We start from the raw sequence: 22,004 nt of genomic DNA, 5'->3' as shown, positions 1-22,004 counted from the left end.
GGTATTTATGTGATTTAGGCTTCATCAAGGGCACGTATGTATCAACGATATTGTTTATTTCCGTGTAAAACACACCTACAGCCTCATCGCATGGCAGTGGTGTTAAGAGTGACTTCCATTCAACCTGTTTGACTACAGTATTTATAGTTTGATAGTCTGCCTTAAAGAAATTTCTTTTGCGAGTACGAATATGGGGCATTGGATTTAATTTCTGTATATGGCAAAATATTTCCAAGGCCGGGTGATGGGGAACAACGTTCAGCAAGGGATCAACAGAGGATTCGGTAGAATTTTGAAGAGTGGTCAGGACTAGGTCCAAAATCCTTTCGTTTTCATTAAATATATAATTAGATTGTTCTAAGTTCATGTATGACATAGTGTACAGAAGAATTTTTGACTGTTCTGTAATAGCAGATTCTAACAGGGCGTCAGGACCGGATGTCCAGTAAAGCTGAGGTAAGTTAAAATCACCGGTAATTAAATAGTTATTAAAACGCGCAATGGAATAAATATCATGAAGTTTATGAAAATACGAGCTATATGCTGTGGAGGGAGTAGAAGGAGGAAAATAGCATGCGTTTATCAAGAGATCTGACAAGGAAGGCAAATGAATATATATTTCCTCTAAATCTAGTGCTTCAAATTCACGTAACCTTATGGCCTTAATAGAGTTCTTAACTAGTACTAAGATCCCACCGCCCCCCTTTTTACCGGATATTGAAAGATTACTATCACGCCTAAATGTTGAATAATTGCCCGTGCAGACCTCTCCATCAAAATAAGACTCTAACAACCAGGTCTCCACCAATACAATAATATCATAGCTGCTTAATGCAATATTATGTCTTAATTCGTCGAGTTTACTTTTCATGCCACCACGTTGTTCAGACGACAGCGATCGCCGCGCCCGCGCTGCAGCAATCAGCTCATCTCGCTGTCGTCGAGCTGTCAGCTGTAATATGATGTTTTTTGGCCGGTCCGTTGCCAATCGGGGAGCAATGCGGTGAATGCTCCTTATGTCGCTATCTTTCAGATCGACACATAACAATTTGCCAATCGCCACCGAAAGTTGAACGAGATTTTCACCTTTCTTTTCCGGTATATTTTGTATTTCAACGTTACAACTCCTTGAGGCTTGATCCAGATCGTCAAATTTTGAGGTCAACGTTTCCAGCTGAGTGCGTAGTGTGGCATTCTCCTCTAACAAATTGGTGGGCGAGGATTCAACACTGGCCATCCGATCTTCCGCTTGCGAAAGTCTGTCTTCAAATAGACTCATACGCGATTCAAGGGCGAGTATATCGTCACTAAGCTTTCGCGTCACCTCCGAAATGGCCGCGTTTAGGTCGTCTCGCCACTGCTGCCTCAGGTCTGCGAGTTTTGAATCGATGTATTTGGTCAGGATCTCTGTATCAACGTTTAATGAGGATGCTAAGCCTTATTTAGGCGACATGGATAAGGCAGGTGCAGCAATCTATTTAATCTTACATATCGAGCACTTCCACTTTTTTTATTTATAGGAAGCATTCTTTTAAAATCAGACTCTGATAAATCAGCGCAGAAGAAATGCAGCAACGTGAGACAAGATATACATTTAATAACTTCTTTATCGGAAATATTTTTAGAACATTTGCCACAATCCAAACTTATTTGTGTACTTTATAATATTCAAACAAATAAATAAAAAAATAAAAAATAGAGAAAAAAAATGCGGCCGTTCTACGCAGGATCGATCTCGCCTCTCACACAACCCCAAACCTAGTGGAGATCGATTGAGCCACAGCAACTTTAGTGAGACCGGCGAATGTTATGTATAAATCTTTCAGTTTTGATAACAAAGTTAGATAGGTATTTAAAGCAAGAATGATTTATTGCAAGTCACGTACACAATTTTTACACGGTACTGTTCGAACACAAATTCTCGTTTTGGTAATGAAAAGATAGATTACAACTGTGGATCCTTAAACAAAATGCACTTCCAGTATCAACTTTCACACACTTTTAGATTATTTTTTTAGAAAAGTTTGTCTTAGTCGACAACAACAGAACACGAATTTGATGCTAATTTTCACTTTAAACTTCACTCAACGTGAACAATAATAAATTCCTTGCATAGAAATTCCACTAATGCAACCCGATAAGTAGTTTTAACTGTGTTATTTTAGGGATACCTATTTATTATTAATTTTTCTGTGAGGACGCCGTGTTTACGTTGCCACTAACCACTGTCACTGTACGACTGTATGTTGTGTTAAAACATTCATTCAAATTAACACCTTAATCCATCGCAGTAATGTTCAAAGTCTATTTTAAACGCTCATTACAAGTTCGGACGCGAACACGAGGCAAGAACATTTTGTCTTAGCAATTGAAATATAATTATTTAACAAAATGGTTAGAAACGTCAAATTAGTTACATAATTTTGTTAATTTAATGGAGCACTTACCGGAAATAAGATACTCCATCCTTTAGTTATGATATGCTGTTCTTTGGACAGTTTTTCACCGAAAACTTTGTCATTGCGTGGCGTTGTATTCAAAGCGCAGTCGAAACACAACTGAACGAAAACTCTGCTTTACAGATGCGTAGGCACTAGGCAGAGTTTTGCTTCAGACAATGTTTGATGTGATTATGAGTCTATTTATTAAGTTACTTTCAACAAAGTATTTCAGTCTTCGTAGTCTTGTACGATGATATGGCATCTTTTGAAAGAGAGAAAGAAAAAGCATTTATTCACTTACGTCAAAATGACACTTATGAACAATTTCGGCAAAGTTGAGCTGTAATAAGAAGAAGTGGCAAGAATCTCATTGCCACTATTTTAAATCTATCTTAACAGATTCAGCAATTTATATTATATACAAATACAATGTATGTAAAGTGAAACCAAAAGAACTCAAACGTATTGACTATTGACTTACTTGTGTTAGTTAAGAAAAAGAAAAATAAGTGATCAATCATAAAAAAAAAACTCAAAAGGCACTTGTGGTGCCATTTACGAGGATGATGCATGGACTAGCAATCTCTTCCCTCGCACACATCTTATTGAAGGTAAAGACCCGCGCTACGACACCGCCACGAGCAGTGCTATTTTTCTTTAATAAGTCAATAAAATTGCCAATTTTTGATTTAAAGGTTGCCTATTTTAGGCTATCAAACGCCCAGTAATTTACTTTTACCTAAAAAAAACTTCACATTTTTTCTTCTTTAATAAATATATATTTAAAATATCAAAAAAAATTATGTATATAGCGATGTAGTTATAATGTTTGACCCCCAAAATAAAGCGTAAGATAAGAAATAGTAGATTGTTAACCGAGGGTCGAAAGAATCAATTCCCGAGGTTATAGTCCGGCTATAGTCCGAGTAGGAATTGATTTTTTTACCCGTGTTAAACACTCTACTTTTCATTTCGAATATGAGGAAAATAAAACGATTTGCTTATCTGAACTATTCATAGATAATATGTAATAATATATGTATATTATAATATTTAAAATTAATTGTCAAATTATGACAATTTCTGTCGACTTTTTGAATTGTAAATATGGAACTAACCGCGTAATTGTTGCGGCTTATTCCGCTCAAATGTATTTGCAATTCGATAACAAGCAGTGATATTATGAAAAGTATATTTTTTTTAAGCCAATTTCCTATTATCTCATTTGTAGTTCATATTGTATTCATATACTTTTCTGTTCGTGCACTCGTAGCCGAAGTTGGTAATGGCTGATGGGCATCCCCCTTTTATCTATCAGGGAAAGTAATATGATAGTCATTAAAATAACGGTTGATAAAAGATCGCTTACCGTGTGAGATGAGTTGATAATAAAACGATTAAGACCTAATAAATATGAGTGGATGATTGTTAATTTAGCTTTGTTTTGTTGGTTTTGTGAGTGGGTTGAATCATGTGTTGCTTAAAAGTAAGTTTTTGTATGTATTTAAAATCAAAATCATTTTATTCATTTCCTTCGAAAGTTATCTTATTAACTATGTCTATCAATATAAAGTTTATATTAGTAATATTGTAAAAATACCAAGATATAATTAACTAATTTTGATTTATCGAACCACCTGCGACCTAGAATTATTCCATTATACAAATTTTTCGGTAATAAGTTAATATGTTTTTAGGGTTCCGTAGCCAAATGGCAAAAGGTCTCATAGATACGTCGTGTCTGTCTGTCTGTCCATCCGTTTGTCACAGCCACATTTTTCCGAAACAAAAAGCATAGTCTCGAGACTTTGCAAATACATAATATCTATTTGTGTTTCTTCCGTTCTCGTCGACGCTATCCCGGGATATGTTGGCACGGCCGGTGTATGAAGCTTACCCTGTGCTTTCATCTGCATAGCAATGAATACTGCTGATTTGCAGCATATCATTGATATGTAGAAGAAACAGTGTAGGGGATAGCATGCAGCCTTGCGGGATACCAGCGTTTATGGTTTTTAAGTCGGAGCATGCATCGTTGATAACAACCTTGATGCTCCGATCGGCCAAGAAGCTCGTGACCCATTTGCACAACTTCTCGGGAAGCCCATAGGTTGACAGTTTCGCTATAAGCGCTTTATGCCACACCCGATCGAAGGCCTTCGCTATGTCCAAACTCACCGCCAACGCCTCTCTATGAGTGAAAATTTGAAGTTGTATACATACAACTTCAAATTTTCGTAGATGAGTGACTTTTGTATCGCGATTTTAATATCGGCAATACAACGTTTGCTGGGTCAGCTAGCACTATATAAATATTTGTAAACTACATTAACTAACTTTAGAATGAATACGGTATTAATACTTGTATTAATGTAATTGTCACTGGTAGATTAAATAAATACAATTGAGGTGTGTGTTTGTAAAGTCAAAATACTTGCATTATATATGAGTTACCTACATTTTTGACTGTTGCTATTGGTACATTAAACTGTGACTAACAATTCATAAATTAATATTTTAATTGGAAATTAAAATTAACAAAATAATAGCTTAAAAGACCTAAACGAACAGACAGCTGAAGCGGACTTCTTTTCATAGTATGTAAAGATATTATACACTTTTATAATGTTGATATAATATTCCTATTACTTTTACACAAATAAAACTGAAAAAAAAGTTTAATGAACGATGCAGGACTCGAACTCGCACCTCTCACGTTCCGTGCGAGCGCTCTTTCCAACTGAGCCAACCGTTCGAGTGACGTATCGTTTATAAAATCTTGTATGCTTTGTTCAGCTCTCATGTTGTGGCTTCATCTACAGGATCTACTTTACAGTTGATAACTTGCTCAACCCCAATATTTGGATATCAGGAATTTGACTTGAGATGTCGCTCTTGTAAATCAAAACATTTTTTTATGTTTAGATTTTAGATGTTCAGATTATTTATGTTCACTGGATGTCGATCGATGCACTATAACTCAATATCTCTTGGTTTTATTTTAAATTAATTTACATAGATTGTAAATAAAATAATTTGCGTTATAATGAAGCTGTGATATAGAGATTGATTTAAAAGAGCGGCAATTAGTTTCATGCCACTTCCTCTCATTAAAGCTCAACCTTTTCCGAAACTCTCATAAGCCATAAGTATTCTATGGTAAGGAACCCTTCGAGTTAGAACACCACTCGCTCTTGACAGGTTATTTTCTGTTTTCAGATCATTTTAGCGCTTTTAATGTTAGAAGTGCATTGGACAACACAACACTCTCTGGCTAAGCTAAGAGTAAGTAAATCTTATATTTTCTTTTTATATTAGCTTGATTATGATATGACTTGATTGAAATATCTATGTAAAGGGTTTTTACCAACTTAGAATTATTGGATTGGCTTGAAACTTTGTATAGATACTTGTAAATGACCGATGACAAGGTCATTGACAGAAAAAAAATAAAGAAATCTTAACTGTTGCTTCTCAATATATTCTTGATGACAAAATGTATGTTCATAGGCATATAAGTCAATTTGCTACAAACTGTCACAACCATAATGTTAACACCAGATACAAACATAATCTTATAATGCCTACTACTCGGCTCAGTCGAGTTAGTAAGTCTTTTGTGGGGCGTTGTACATGCTTTTACAAAAAGATCCCAGAAAATGTTCGAAAAAAATATATTACGAAATTCAAAAGAATTGTTAAAAAACGTTTGTGTGGTAACTATCGTCGCTCCATTCCCAATCTGTGGTATCATTATGAAAGTAATTTATGTTAAAGTAACCTTTACCACACAACCGTTTTGTTATTTGGCAACACTTACCAATTATTTACTTTTAATATTTTACTAAGATAAATTAACAAACTAGGATAATTAAATTAATTTAAAAATATTGATTTATTATTTTAAAAATCTACGTACCAGTTAATAATGGCAAAGAGAGTTTGGAGTTATATACAGTTTCATACTTAACTACAATAACATTTGTAACCACATAGAGATCTAAGTAAACTTTATTTATTTCAGATAAATAACACAGAAGAAATTTATGAAGTCAAAGAACTTCCTGGTGATGAGTTGGAGTTCATCAACCCGAAGCCAAAAGAGCCAGTAATAAGAGAGATTGTATATTACAGAGTTATTGAAAGGCCGTACAAAGAGAAGGAACGTCCCAAGGTTTAATTTTGTTCACATATTTTCAACAACATTGTTTTTTTTAATGGAGGACAGGAGAAACGAGCGTACGGATCACCTGATTATGACTCTTGCAACATCACAAGAATCACGAGAGGGTTGCCGGCTCTTTAGAAAAGTGTACGCGCTTTTTTTGAAGGTACCCATGTCATATCGTCCTGGAAACACCGCACAAGGAAGCTCATTCCACAGCTTAGTCGTACGTTTTGTTTAGATTGTAAGGTTCTTAAGCATTTTTTATTCTTGATGACTTACATTACGCAGACGTGGTCGCTAAGTGTTGGCCTGATGAGAAAGCTCATGGTCGCTCAGAGGGAAATGGAGAGGGTTATGCTCGGAGAGGATTTGTGGAATCAAATCAGAAATTAGGAGATCTGTAGGAGAACCAAAGTCACCGACAATAGTGATTTCGAAACTGAAGTAGTATTGGGCAGGGCACATAATTCGACGGACAGTTGGCCGCTGGAAAAAAGTCTTCGAATGGCGACCACGTAACGGAAGTCGCAGTGTTGGTAGGCCCTCCACAAGATGGACCGAAGGTCTGGTCAAAATCACCGGAATACGTTGGATAAGGGTAGCGCAGGACCGATCGTCATGGGGATCCTGCCCATTACAATGCAGTGCCGCTCAGGATTCTTGAAACACCCAAAACTTCAGAGTGGCACTACAATTGCACACGTTTCCTTAAAACAAGAAGTAAAGTAAGTCTCATTTGCCAAGTAATTTCACTAGCTACGGCGCCCTTCAGACCGAAACTTCACGGCAGAGAAAGGCGCCGTTGTGGTACCCATAATCTAGCCGGCATCCTATGCAAAAGCCTCCCACTGGTATACACTCTACTTTTGACGCAACGAGACGAAATAAGTATGCAGCCATGTTAGCTTCAATAGACGCTAGAGTCTACTATCGTATAAATTGATAAAAAAAAACGTGTAAAAGTAATACGCTGTTATGATTCCTCTGCTATGGGCATTAGCGATCACATTTTTATGCAAGAGAGAACAAATCAGCATATTGTCACCTGATGTAAGATGATCACCGCAGCACAATCTGGAAACACAGAGTCTAGGGCTTTTAGACGCTCGACGTACTTATCACTTAGCTCGTCAAATTATTGAGCTATTGGGACTCCTGGTGTATGTGTTGTCAAGCATAATCGCAATCCCGATCAGAATTTTGCGTTCCTCAGAATCCTGATCGGCAAGGCGTATGATAAAAACAGCTCATCAACAGTTCAATATTTCAGGGTACAACTCCGGATGAAGCACCAGATTTTGATGAATCCGTTCGTCCCTTTACAAATGGACAAGGCTATCAGTTCTTGGATTGGGGACCAGAGGTAAGCATACTTTTATGTAGTTACTAGTGACCATAGCCCATCTCTTGCCATTGATGGCACGTTCTAGTGATAAACGTAATTCTATGGGAAATGCTTGAACCTAGAAACCCAAACTCAACGATTTATCAAGACCTTTCGATATATTATTGGGGTCTATACCTATTGTGGTTAGTGTGTCAGTTGTCAATGTCACGTCTAACAGGTTTGAGTCTGAAAATTTACATTATAATGGTTACATTGTTTACATCTTAAAAAGCGACTATTTGCCTCAAAGAGGATATAAATACTGCGTAATAAGAGGCGGGACTGCCTAAGTAAAAATTAAAATTTAGTTAAGTATGAAACGTGCAGTGATTTGACATAAGTTTGAAATAGTAGTAATTGCAGTATCGCGATTGCCACGAAGTATAATCCGGCTAAGTTTGAAAGCGAACAGTTGCCTAAAACGTAGTGGATTTCTGCTATCTTCGTTATTTACAAGATTATCGTCCTCATCTGTCAATCTATCAATTACTGCACGTTTCATACAATCTAGTGAACCATTTTTATCTTAGAGAGTTTCGCAAGGCTGACTTCCCTAAAAATAATGATGTATAACAACTGTATTGCCAACAAAAATTCAGTGATTCAATTTGAAAAGGAGAAATAAATTCAATTCTATTGTTATTTTACAACTACTAAAATTTCTTGCAATAACTTTAATGTAGCAATACATACAAAAAAGTTATTATATAGTTTAGTGTCAAGTAAACATTGTCTAAGAAATATATTTTTACATTAACACATCATAAAATCTTGTACTTCTCAGGAAACTCACCCAGTTTCTGTAGAAGATAGAACTCCTAAAGACAATAAGCAAGATACAAATGAGAAATCTATTACGAATAGACCTATTACAAACAATGACAACTCAGACAATCAGATTGAAGAGAATCACAGTATTGACAGTTCGGGTAAAAAGGAAAATGTTAACGAACAAGAAGCGAAGAAAGAAACTGACTCCAATAAACCTAACGAGGTTGGTATCATAGATTCAAATCAAAATTGTTTTATTCGTTTAGGTCGCAAAATGAAACTTATATATGTCAAAACTCTTTCCTAAGACGTTTACCGAAATATTAAAAGAATAACCACGAAACTCATTGCAACTCCTTGAAATAATATTGCTTCATCATTTTAATTGTAATCTATGTAAAGGTATACAATTAAGATATATTAAATTCTACAAATAAATATATACTTTATTCTCCTACTACGCTTATATTTTGAAGAGGTAATAATTGATCGCATGTTTATTGTTTGAATATAGCATTGTAATCTTGAACAAAGACCTAATTATTTCTTTGATCATGCTGTTTCTGTCTCTACCAGTCGATAATTATTTTACAATACAGTTGATAAACATGCCGTACTTTCAGAGGCTATTAATACGATTCAAAATATAAATCTTTTGAAAGAAAGAAAGAAAATTGTTTTTAATTTTAGCATATAGTAGGTATATATAAATGCAAAGACTTAAGATAAACTTATGAAAGACACAAACAAAAAAATACTGGAACATTTATACTACACGTTACAAATGGTCCCAACTAAGCATGTTTGCTGGTTTGAAAACAAACGCTGGTCTAAATAAATATAAAATTATATATAGCAAATCTTTTTTTAAGCTAATCGCTAACAAAATCTTATAAATTTCTATGTTAACTAACTTAATTTGATTTCTTCAGTGTATCGATATTATTTTGCATAGCATCTTTCTTTTACGTGGTCATGACTTCTTATTATGAGCTCAATCATTACTTTTGCATCTTAGTTTTAAATTTATAATTCAACCATTTGAGGGATCTTCAAAAAAACACGAAACTAATGCTGTATATTTCTATTTATTAATCTAAGCATTTCTAGAAAATATCACTTATTATGTTAAAATTATGAAGATACAAAATATTTTTTTTATTTTCAGGAAACACATCCAGCTACCGTAGAAATAGAAACTGCAAAATCAAATGAAGTGCTATATTCTAATAATAATAATATTTTGACTCGAAATGGTACATCAGAGAACTCAGACAAAGGTGGAGAAACAAAACCAGATGAAGAAATGAAGAAGAAAAGTACTGACAATTCTGCTGATAAGGTATTTGAACTTACGATAGATCATCTGGTGAAAATGTTAAAGTTTCTTTTTTTTTGTACTTTACCTTCATCATGTTGTATGCGACATTTAATTATTTCTAAAAAGGTTTAGAAACTTTCACTTTTATACCTTCAACTAAGTTGATGAACGTCATTCAATGCTAGTACAACTTCAAATATTTTTATTCTAAATTAGCTGACCCGGCAGACTTCGTACTGCCTCAATCGATAAATAAAAGAGCTAAACTTTTGTATAACATAAACTTAAAACAAACAAAAGGAATCCTTTTTTTATTAAATGAAGTATCATTCAGTCTGTTAATCAATTTAAAGCTTTCTGGTATGACTATTTTCTTGATCTATTTCTCTCTGGTCATCATTGTAGTTTGCACGTGAGTTAGCTCTATAAATAATCTGATAGATAGTTAACAACTGTAGTTAAGAAAAAGTTAGAAAGATATAAAAATTTTGATTTGTTATTCATTTTAATTTTAAACTATTCTTTCAATTTGATTTCTCAACGACGATGAAGATTACCCATCTTCAAAGGAAAACAAAATTGTTACATTTCTTTAATTCCGAGCATTTTCATATTTATTCACTTTTTAAATCTTTCATATATTCATATCATATTCTCATATTCTTTCTTTATTACCTTTTATGAAATAATTTTTATTATTTAAGCACGACTAATATATTGGATGCAGCACCTTACAAAGTAATTTATCATGTACATTACAGCCATCGTAAAATACTCTATTTGATTGAAAAGAGTGGCAGTTCAGTTTCTTGCATGTTCTTGTAATTCAGTAATTTAACATAAATATTTGCAGTGACGATTCAAAAGCGCTTAGTTTAAGCCTCATTGAATAAAGTTTATTTGACTTTGACTTTGACTATAAGTGTTGGTTTGGTTGGTTATTAAATCGAACCGTCTGAATGCAACCTGTTATTAATTAAAAAAAAATACAGGCGCAGTGTTGCCATGGCAGTACGACATGAATGCTTAAAAAATACTCACCATAATTAAGTGTAAATGATATATAAAATAGGAACACAATTAAACACTTTTAATAGTAACTTTAATTCCTCTTATCTTTCTTACAGAAATCATTAACAAGACGAAAAAGAGATACCAATAGCACGGTGAGTCAAATTTAAATTAAATATTATGTTTTCAAATAATATTTTATAGGCGATATTTTCGAAGATTAATATATATATGATTTGGCCTTGGATAATTTATACGCCTAGATAGAGTCTCTTGCTGTTAAACAACCGATAAAAAAAGGCCAGGAATATAAGTTTAGTGTTCAAGCTACGTCTTACACTCGCGATTTGTATGACACTTTGTGTTAGTGAATTACTCAAAATAGAGGTTAGTTCTAAATTCTATTATTTCGACGTTTTCACAGCTGTCATAGTCTATCTAGACGTATAATTAATGATCTTAGGATTTGGCCTTCATAGCTTAATATTATACGCGATTATCGCGCGAACCTCAGTTCTGACTTATATTCATCATTAATAGGTTTGACCGCGCGTTCGCATGAGCAGATTTTGAAACGTTTTAGTCGCGCGAATGCATTGCGTGATCGCCTATAACGACACCTATTCTAAATCAATATATTTGACGATCGTACGATAATTGCTTCGCTCATTCGTGCGATGGTCGAGTTATCATCTTCTATCAGGACAACGCTATAGACATGTCCACAGTTGTAATTCAAAGAACTCTCGATTAATCGAGAATTAATTATCCGACTCGTGTTTTCAGCCGGACATACCTCCAGCGCCTACACTGCCAGACTTCGATGTTGACACCCTACCCGGATATTTAAGGAGTGTTTATGAAAAATCACCGGTATGTTCTCATTATTAGAAAACTTTATCACTATTTACAAGGTATCACGGAGACCTTATCTTTTCATAGCTTATAGTCCATAAGACATTATATAGTATAATATATTATACTTAGCACTAACGGGGATAAATACTATCGTGAATTTAGTCACGTACCAACATCCTGGTTTTTATTTATATAAATAAGAGATGAGACGAGCAAGACGTTCAGCTGTTGGATTACCGGGCGTATCAATTATGATACGCCCTGCCCATTACAATGCAGTGCCGCTTAGGATTGGTAAAAAACCCAAAAATTCTGAGCGGCACTACAATTGCACTCGTCACTTTGAGACATAAGATGTTATGTCTCATTTGCCCAGTAATTTCACTAGCTACGGCGCCCTTCAGACCGAAACACAATAATGCTTACACATTACTGCTTCACGGCAGAAAAATACGCCGTTGCCGGAGCCTCCCACTGGTCAAATTATCAATTAACACAGGCGATGCCGCAGTTATTAACTTGTATGTTAAATATATTATAGAGTATTGGCCGTTTAATAGTATTTAAAATATTTTTTATTCCATCGTGCGTTTTCAGTATTTTAAGAATCAAAATGCGAATGATCTTAATGAAAACAGCATAGCAGATACTACTTCCTACGATACAAAATCATCGAATGAATATAACGGAGAAACACTGTCCCACGTAAGTATTATTGGGATTCAATACTTTTTCGAAAACTCTCGGCCATCAATCGTTCTAGCATGTATTTCGTTTCAACTGAACTTTAACTTTATTCACTAAGACATAAGATCTAACTTTGCTGGCCATTATTTTGTAAAGAACACGTAGGTACTGCTGTGTACTGAAAGGTTCGAAAGCATTACGCCGGGATTATAAAATCTAAACATTATGTCCTGTTACCATTGACGTACAATAAACACTCACAATTATGCTCAAGTTTACTGAAGCAAAACTCTGCCTACGCGTCCATTACGCAGAGTTTTCAAGTGAACCCACACCACTCGCAAGCAATCGCATCGTGAAACGAATGGTGGAACGAGGAAAACCGCTTGAACCATTTGGACTACAAACAAGGACCAGATAAGTGTCGTCAGCGGTGCACTACACACAGTCCTCTAAGAAGTCCACTAAATTGTGGCTTATGTGTATTATTCAGCCGTCAGTGGTCTTCACATAACTGTTTGGTCCTTCGAGCCGTATTTCACATTCCTTCGTTTCGTACACTTTATAACTTTTCATGTTCTGCTCTTCAATTATGATATTTATATTTTTGTAAGTAGGTACTTTATGTATAAGTATGCTATTGTTGGGTATCGCACTGGCTGGTTTACATTCTAGTTTAGGATCAGAGTTACATAAAATAAAACATCTCTGCACTGTCATGTTTCAGGATATAAACCAAAATAATAAGCCAAGACATCATAATATTCAGCCAGGCAACACACGCGAAGAGAATAATGAACTGATTGAGCGATTTGACGATATGTTTAGTAACTTACCAAATACATATTCAAGCAAACCTAAAACATATGGAATGGATTTAAAAGGAGATCAGGGAATTGTTTGGAATGTGAGTTTCCTTACGCACGTTCACACACATTAAGTTGCCCCAAACATGGCATAGGCTACTACGGGTGCAGACTACTACAATAATTTCATATCAATGCCGATGTGGTGTGCAAGTCGATGCTCTTTGGGGTCACGAGCTATTCTGCCTAAAATCAGCAGGCCGTATTAGTCGCTACGCCAGCATTAATGATGTCATCCGCAGTGCATTTGCTGCTCTTAAAATACCAGCTGTTTTAGAGACAAATGGTATTACCTACCGCGGTGGCAGCCGTTCTTATGGTATCATTGTGGTGGCTTGGGCACGAAGATGGGCGGTGGTGTGGGACGCGATTTACGCCGGTACTCAAGCTCCTACTCATGTCCTAGTTACTTCAGTTGGTGCTGGTGCTGCTGTTTCGACTACCAAAGACAGCAAATGTCATAAATATGTCGGTCTCCGTGAGTCATACACCTTTGTGCCGTTTAGCGTCAAGACACTTGGCCCGTGGAGCCCAAAGAGGCGGAGGATGTACAAACTACTATCTACGCGCCTCAGTATGGCTACTGGAAACCCAAGCGCTGGCACCTATTTCCGTCAACGGCTCAGCCGCGGAAATGCTACCAATATTCTTACAAACTTCCCCGTAATGATACTTTTAGTTTAATGTAATCATACTATTGTAAATATAGATGGATTGTTATGTTTGAATTCAAATTCAAATATTTTTATTCAAAATAAGATGTGACATCACTTATTGAAGCTCAAAAACTATCACCCATTCCAAAACTAATGCGACCTGACCTGAGAAGACTTGGCGCAACAAACTCAGCGAGCTTTCGTTTTACATCAAAAAAATATGTTTACAAAGTAATTTTGTACAATTAAACTTATTATTTAATAGCCTGAGGGCGGTCGCTCCACTCCAAATCTGTGGTATCATTAAGTAAGGCATTTATGTTATAGTAACCTTTACCACACAAACGTTTTTTTAACAATTCTTTTGAATAACGTATTACTTTTGTTTTGAAGATGTTCTGGGATCTTATTGTAAAAGCATATACATCGTCCCACAAAAGACTTACTAACTCCAATTAGTCGAGTAAAAATTATATTATAATTAAGTAATAATGTAACGAACAAATCAGATAAAAACTTTTTTAAAACGTTATAATGAAATCTATTATATAATTTCAGAACATTGCAACACCAAGCCAATATGTAACCAACGCTGCAATAAAAGTCACCTCAAAATCTGAGTCACAACATGGTGAAGCGTCTTCTCACGACAGTAAAGAAATAGTAAGTATTCCTTAATTAACGAAAAATCGTGAGAATGGAATTGTTATGTACGTCCTAATTACTAGGCAAATTTTATGATAAGTATAGTAGTAGTAATAAAGTAAGTAAAATATTAGGTTTTAATGGCCGTATTTTCTATTTGCTTTGATTTAGATCACCTTATTTTAAAATAATATGAATCATCTTGCAACCCTAAAATGAAAATAAATAAAATATATTTCTGTCGTTGAGTGGTTGAGTCTCTCGGAAAAAGGATCTACGGAATTTTTCATCGCGTAGTCCTTGTATTGAATTCAGGGCTTTCCTCGTGATCGTCAAGGCACGAGCTCTTACCACCCACAGAACAGCTTCTGTACAAGGTGGTGAGGTAAGGGACCCCTGGTAGCTTACATACTCTCGGAGCGGTGGGTTAAAGGTATTTAAAGATTGAACAGGCAGTGATATGTGGAGCAAACGCAGACCCGTCACAACCTTCAACATTTCTTTGATACCACGCAATGTCGTATTATCAATATTGAATAGATTGGCTAGTCCAAATGTCGCTTGAGGATCTCTCGTAGATGCAGCAGTAGCATCAGTTATGTTGGTATATTCCTGTGAAAAATGTGATAGCCTATAAGATCCCCATCAGATTTTTGTATCAAGTTCAATATCACGTGATCGTGTCGCAATTGGCCTCCGTTTACAAAAATCTCTAAAAAAATGCAGAAAAGTAATCACCTACCATGAATCGATCCCTGTGTCCGTCAAACGGTCTTACACAAAATGTATTAATTAATGTTACAATTTTAGGAAATACCTCCAGCACCAAAAATTCTAGAGCCAAGACCCGATGAAGAGGAAGTTCCACCAGCTCCAATACTACCAGAACCAAGACCTAATGAAGAAGAACTCCCATTCACAAAGGCATTAATTAAATTAAAATCAAACAATAAACTTGACAATGACAACAAGGAAAGTTTATTTCCAATTCCAACGAATCCAAAACCACATATAGATTCAAATACTTTGCCTTCTCATGAAGTACCGAATGAAAACTTAAACCACTCTGGATTATCAAGTGAATCCCCTGATTTGGTAATAAAGAATAAACAACCATCTAATGTGGACCCTTTACCTGAAATATCAGAAGAAAGTAATAATTCAAACGAAGATTTAAAAGCAAAAATGGAAAAATCGTTTGATAATATCATCAAAAAACTTCCAAACTTTAAGCCAATTCAGCCAAAAGAATTATCATCACTTATTTCCTCATTGTCACACAGTGAGGCGAAATTTAAATCGACAAAATTATTGAAAAACAAAATATTAAACAAACGGTCAAAGTCAAAACGGCGTTATAAAGTACTGTCAACAACACCGAAAACTTCGCAAAATGAAGAAGCAAGTGAAACAACTGCGAAATCACAATTACGTACTGGACAATTAAATTTAGAGCAAACTGATTTACCTGACGCTTACGGAATGCACCTTAATGGAGACCACGGCCATGTCTGGGATGTAAGTAAATGTTTTACTTTTAATTAAAGAAAATTAATATAGTCTATATTAAAAATAAATATCTTTAGCTCCTCCAGACCCGTGACGTCCTCAAGCTGTTCAAAATTTTTATTAATAGTAAAAGTAACTTGTAGACGTGTTATAAATAATTGGTATACAGCAGCACCTCGTATTTTACAGGATTTAGACCCAAAGGATGAATTTTCTTACAATGTTGGCAGTCAAGAAAAAAATTTTGTGGATCATAAGGTAAGAAAATTAAATAAAATAAATTTCTGAATTTAACTGCTTTTAATTAAAAAGCATATTTTGAGCTATGATTATTTGTAATATTTTTTAATATTCACAGAGAAAACCTACTTCCCCAAATACTTTTGAAACTACAGAGTTATCACTTATTAGCGGTCAAACAACACCGATTGCAAAAGTCGATACAACAAAACCTTACAATCACGCAGAAGCCACTACTGAATCTACGATTCGTGTTACTATTCAAGAACCGAGTAACCAACCAATCACAACTACAGCAAGTGTTAGTGAAGCATCAACAAATAAAATGACCGGTACAAGCATACCAAATAAGATAGTCAATGTTATCAACACTGAGTCTACAATTGGCCATATCACTACCGTCACAGAACCTAACATAGGTCCAACTGCAATAACAGAAAGTATTACGAATGCAACAATAAATTCAAAGAGCAAAACGATACCAAATGATGAAACAAGTACGAAAAATGTTTCTACTGAACCTGAACCTGTAACCAATACAGCCACAACGACGACTGAAAATATTAAGAAAAGCTCTACTAACCTGAAATCATCTACTACGCCTAAAACTGTACCAGAAATAATTTTAAGTACATCACTAAAACCAGAAATAGAAACTACAACGCTATTTATCGTCAGTTCAACTAAACCACAAATAAAAAAGACGACCAATAAATCTGATATATCTAATAATAGTACAGTTAGCACACCAGAAAAAAGTAGTGATGTTCAAACAACTACCGAAGTGCAAAATAATATAGATTCACACGATAATCCCAAAATTTCAATTGTAAATAACGATGAATCTGAATTGAATGCATCAAACAAATCAACAAAAGCAAAATCACTGGTAGGTACTATTATGGATATTCTAAGTTAATTTGGATATATTTTTTCATTATTTGAAAAACAATTTGTATTTTTACAGGAAAAAGATAAAAAACACAATAAGAAAAGCAATGACGATGAAAAAATTAAATTGGAATTGAATAAGTTATTAAAAAAGGTAACACTTGTAGCACTATTCCGAAACAAATACTTGAATATATCAAAATATACATTATTAACGAAGAATTCATACATTTTCAGAAGGTGTTTTGGAACTGGCTTTCAAACTGGACCACGGCTTATTTAGAAGTATTAAAAGAGGTATTACTTACTTTTTAAATGAAAGAACAGTTTGATAAAAAATATTTAAAATCATGTTTTATTTTATTTAAAAAAAACTATTTTTTTTGTATTTCCAGCACGTAGATGAACTTGTAAAAGAAGAAGTAGCAATACAAATACGTAATATAACTGAAGCTTTACAAAACAACTTGAATGAAAGTACAGCTGCCGACCAAAACACTCCAACATCAGATGTGTCTGCGGATAAAATTACAAATGAGAAGGAAATTTCAAAAATTATAGACAAACGTTCAATACCATCAACTACATCAGACAGTACATCTAACCTATCTAGTGCATATCATACCACCACACCTAGACCAGAAGGTAAAACAACAACAGAAGCTTCAACTAGCACTACAACAGATGAGCCGCAAGACATGTCTATCACTGATAAGCCATATAATAAGTCTAGCATAACAAATACAGACGACAAATCAACGACAGCTAACCCAGAGAGTAGGTATACTACAGCTATGCCAGAGGACAAAAGTACCACAGAAAAACCGGAAAAGAAGTCTACTACAGCTAAGCCAGATGACAAATCGACCACATCGACGCCAGAGAACAAGTCAACAACAGCTAAACTAGAGGACGAGTCTACTACAATGAAGCCAGAGAAAACGTCTACCACACCTAGGCCAGATGACAAATCAACCACATCTAAGCCAGAAGACAAGGCTACAAAATCTAAGCCAGAAGACAAAAGTACCACAGAAAAACCGGAAAACAAGTCTACTACAGCTAAGCCAGAAGACAAGACTACAACAGCTAAGCCAGAAGACAAAAGTACCACAAAAAAACCGGAAAACAAGTCTACTACAGCTAAGCCACAAGACAAATCGATCACATCGAAGCCAGACGACAAGTCAACGACAGCTAACCCAGAGAGTAGGTCTACTACAGCTATGCCAGAGGGCAAAAGTACCACAGAAAAACCGGAAAAGAAGTCTACTACAGCAAACCCAGAAGATGAATCGACCACATCGACGCCAGAGAACAAGTCAACAACAGCTAATCTAGAGGACGAGTCTAATAAAATTAAGCCAGAGAAAACCACTACCACAGCTAGGCCAGAAGACAAGTCAACAACAGCTAAACTAGAGGACGAGTCTACTACAAATAAGCCAGAGAAAACATCTAACAAAGCTAGGCCAGATAACAAATCAACCACATCTAAGCCAGAAGACAAGATTACAACTGCTATGCCAGAGGACAAAAGTACCACAGAAAAACCGGAAAAGAAGTCTACTACAGCTAAGCCAGACGACAAATCGACCACATCGACGCCAGAGAACAAGTCAACAACAGCTAAACTAGAGGACGAGTCTACTACAATGAAGCCAGAGAAAACATCTAACACAGCTAGGCCAGATGACAAATCAACCACATCTAAGCCAGAAGACAAGACTACAACAGCTATACCAGAGGACAAAAGTACCATAGAAAAACCGGAAAAGAAGTCTACTACAGCTAACCCAGATAACAAATCGACCACATCGACGCCAGAGAACAAGTCAACAACAGCTAAACTAGAGGACGAGTCTACTACAATGAAGCCAGAGAAAACGTCTACCACACCTAGGCCAGATGACAAATCAACCACATCTAAGCCAGAAGACAAGACTACAAAATCTAAGCCAGAAGACAAAAGTACCACAGAAAAACCGGAAAACAAGTCTACTACAGCTAAGCCAGAAGACAAGACTACAACAGCTAAGCCAGAAGACAAAAGTACCACAAGAAAACCGGAAAACAAGTCTACTACAGCTAAGCCAGAAGACAAGAGTACCACAGCTAAGCCAGAAGACAAATCGACCACATCGACGCCAGATAACAAGTCAACAACAGCTAAACTAGAGGACGAGTCTACTACAATGAAGCCAGAGAAAACGTCTACCACACCTAGGCCAGATCACAAATCAACCACATCTAAGCCAGAAGATAAGACTACAAAATCTAAGCCAGAAGACAAAAGTACCACAGAAAAACCGGAAAACAAGTCTACTACAGCTAAGCCAGAAGACAAGACTACAACAGCTAAGCCAGAAGACAAAAGTACCACAAAAAAACCGGAAAACAAGTCTACTACAGCTAAGCCAGAAGACAAGAGTACCACAGCTAAGCCAGAAGACAAATCGACCACATCGACGCCAGAGAACAAGTCAACAACAGCTAAACTAGAGGACGAGTCTACTACAATGAAGCCAGAGAAAACGTCTACCACACCTAGGCCAGATGACAAATCATCCACATCTAAGCCAGAAGACAAGACTACAAAATCTAAGCCAGAAGACAAAAGTACCACAGAAAAACTGGAAAACAAGTCTACTACAGATAAGCCAGAAGACAAGACTACAACAGCTAAGCCAGAAGACAAAAGTACCACAGAAAAACCGGAAAAAAAGTCTACTACAGCTAAGCCGGAAGACAAGACTACCACAGCTAAGCCAGAAGAAAAATCGACCACATCGACGCCAGAGAACAAGTCAACAACATCTAAATTAGAGGACGTGTCTACTACAATTAAGCCAAAGAAAACGTCTACCACAGCTAGGCCAAATGACAAATCACCAACATCTACGTCAGAAGACAAGACTACAACAGCTAAGCCAGAAGACAAAAATACCACAGAAAAACCGGAAAACAAGTCTACTACAGCTAAGCCAGAAGCCAAATCGACCACATCGACGCCAGAGGACAAGTCAACAAAAGCTAAACTAGAGGATGAGTCTACTACAATTAAGCCAGAGGTAAAGTCTACCACAGCTAGGTCAGATGACAAGTCAACCACATCTATGCCAAATGACCAATCTACAACAACTAAGCCAGAAGATTCAACCACAGTTGCACCAGGTGATAAAGCAACCACAGCGAAACCAGAGGAAAAGTCTACTACACCTAAACCAGATACAAAGAGATAGTCAAACATTTCTTGATCTTAGTAGATTGATTAATTAGTTTTTATTTCCATGGTGCTGTCATGTACATTATGCTGCATAATCATTGACGTACTATAAACAACTAAACTCCCAATCGCATATTAAAAGGTCGTCAAAAATGTCTTTGAAACTTTGACAGATAACATTAAAACATTCATTCAAATTAACACCTTAATTCGCGGCATTAATGTTCAAAGTCTATCGTATACGTTCATAAGAAGCTCATTTATTATGGGTGCGAAATGTGCGACAGAGAAGTCTTTGCGTGGCGTTATATTCAAAGCGCACAATTAAACAAAATCTCTGCCTGATCGACGCGTAAGCAGAGTTTGTTTCAGACAATTATTGAGCGTAATTGTGGGGCTAGTTGATTATTGTACGTCAATGTGCATTATATATTTTGTAAATAAATATTTCTGTATATTTTAAAAGTGAATATTTTTACTTATGTGGCTACAATGAAAATTTTGAAACTTAATAATACTTTGGCATCTGGAAATTGATAGTTCATATTACTAATATACAACAACCCATCTATAATAAATCCCTTAAAGTCCAACGAATCGATCAGCCTGCAGCCACAAAATCTGCTGTTTTTCAACAAGATGCCTATTATCCGGGTGTTAAAATAGGCCTTCAAAATAGCCATAACTTCGTCATTGTTCTCAAATATTTGCACATTTTTTGTTCGGAAAACAGACGGGAATCCGAAGGCGCTAAATCAGTTGCATTAGCAAAGTTGCCATTACTTCTCGTTAATGGTCATCCTTTTCCGAAGTAGTGGTAAATGGTCAAATGTTTAACTTTACCCTTTCCGTTCCGGGAAACTCGGATCGCGCGGGGCATGCCTCAGATTGGCTTGATTTTGGAGCTTGCGCAGTGTATTAAAAAAATGCTTATAAATAGAATGATTCGAGTAAATGTATCTGAAAGCTATTGAAACAAGCTGTAAGAAAATGCAAAATAAACCATCTTATAAACAAAATTAGAGTCAGAACTTGGTGAGGGAATAGTGTGCCGTACGGCACTTTCGGTTTAAGTATTTAAAAAATCTACTGCCCTGGGGCACAACCGATTTCGCAAGGATTGAATCCAATTGAATACATCTGATTTGATTCGATTTGGAAGCAAATAACAACCCAGTTCATGATTTGGCCATAGCAATTAGGAGCACTGCAGGTATGGACTCACAAATGCCTTGTTGAATAACTATTGTATTTGCAAGTCCGGTCTTTTTTCATGAATGCAATTTTGTAATCTGTCTAGCAGGTAAGCGCTATACCACAGAGTAGG

The 22,004-nt window shown here is 35.8% G+C and overlaps 1 protein-coding gene across 1 annotated transcript; it reads left to right on the top strand.

The window, feature by feature from the left end:
- Positions 1–438: 438 nt before the first annotated feature.
- Positions 439–21,142, top strand: LOC126974623 (mucin-12-like). Its single transcript, XM_050822129.1, has 16 exons — positions 439–456; positions 6,466–6,615; positions 7,880–7,972; positions 8,781–8,990; positions 9,936–10,109; positions 11,216–11,254; positions 11,886–11,972; positions 12,555–12,662; positions 13,372–13,551; positions 14,725–14,829; positions 15,622–16,329; positions 16,510–16,578; positions 16,679–17,449; positions 17,528–17,605; positions 17,689–17,748; positions 17,847–21,142. The coding sequence occupies exons 1-16, from the start codon at positions 439–441 to the stop codon at positions 20,691–20,693; spliced, it is 5,697 nt and encodes a 1,898-aa protein (XP_050678086.1). The 3' UTR covers positions 20,694–21,142.
- The last annotated feature ends 862 nt before the right edge of the window (positions 21,143–22,004 follow it).

This window comes from Leptidea sinapis, chromosome 33, assembly GCF_905404315.1.
Source record: "Leptidea sinapis chromosome 33, ilLepSina1.1, whole genome shotgun sequence".
NCBI classification, from domain to species: domain Eukaryota; kingdom Metazoa; phylum Arthropoda; class Insecta; order Lepidoptera; family Pieridae; genus Leptidea; species Leptidea sinapis.
This window is presented reverse-complemented; position numbering and strand designations above follow the sequence as displayed.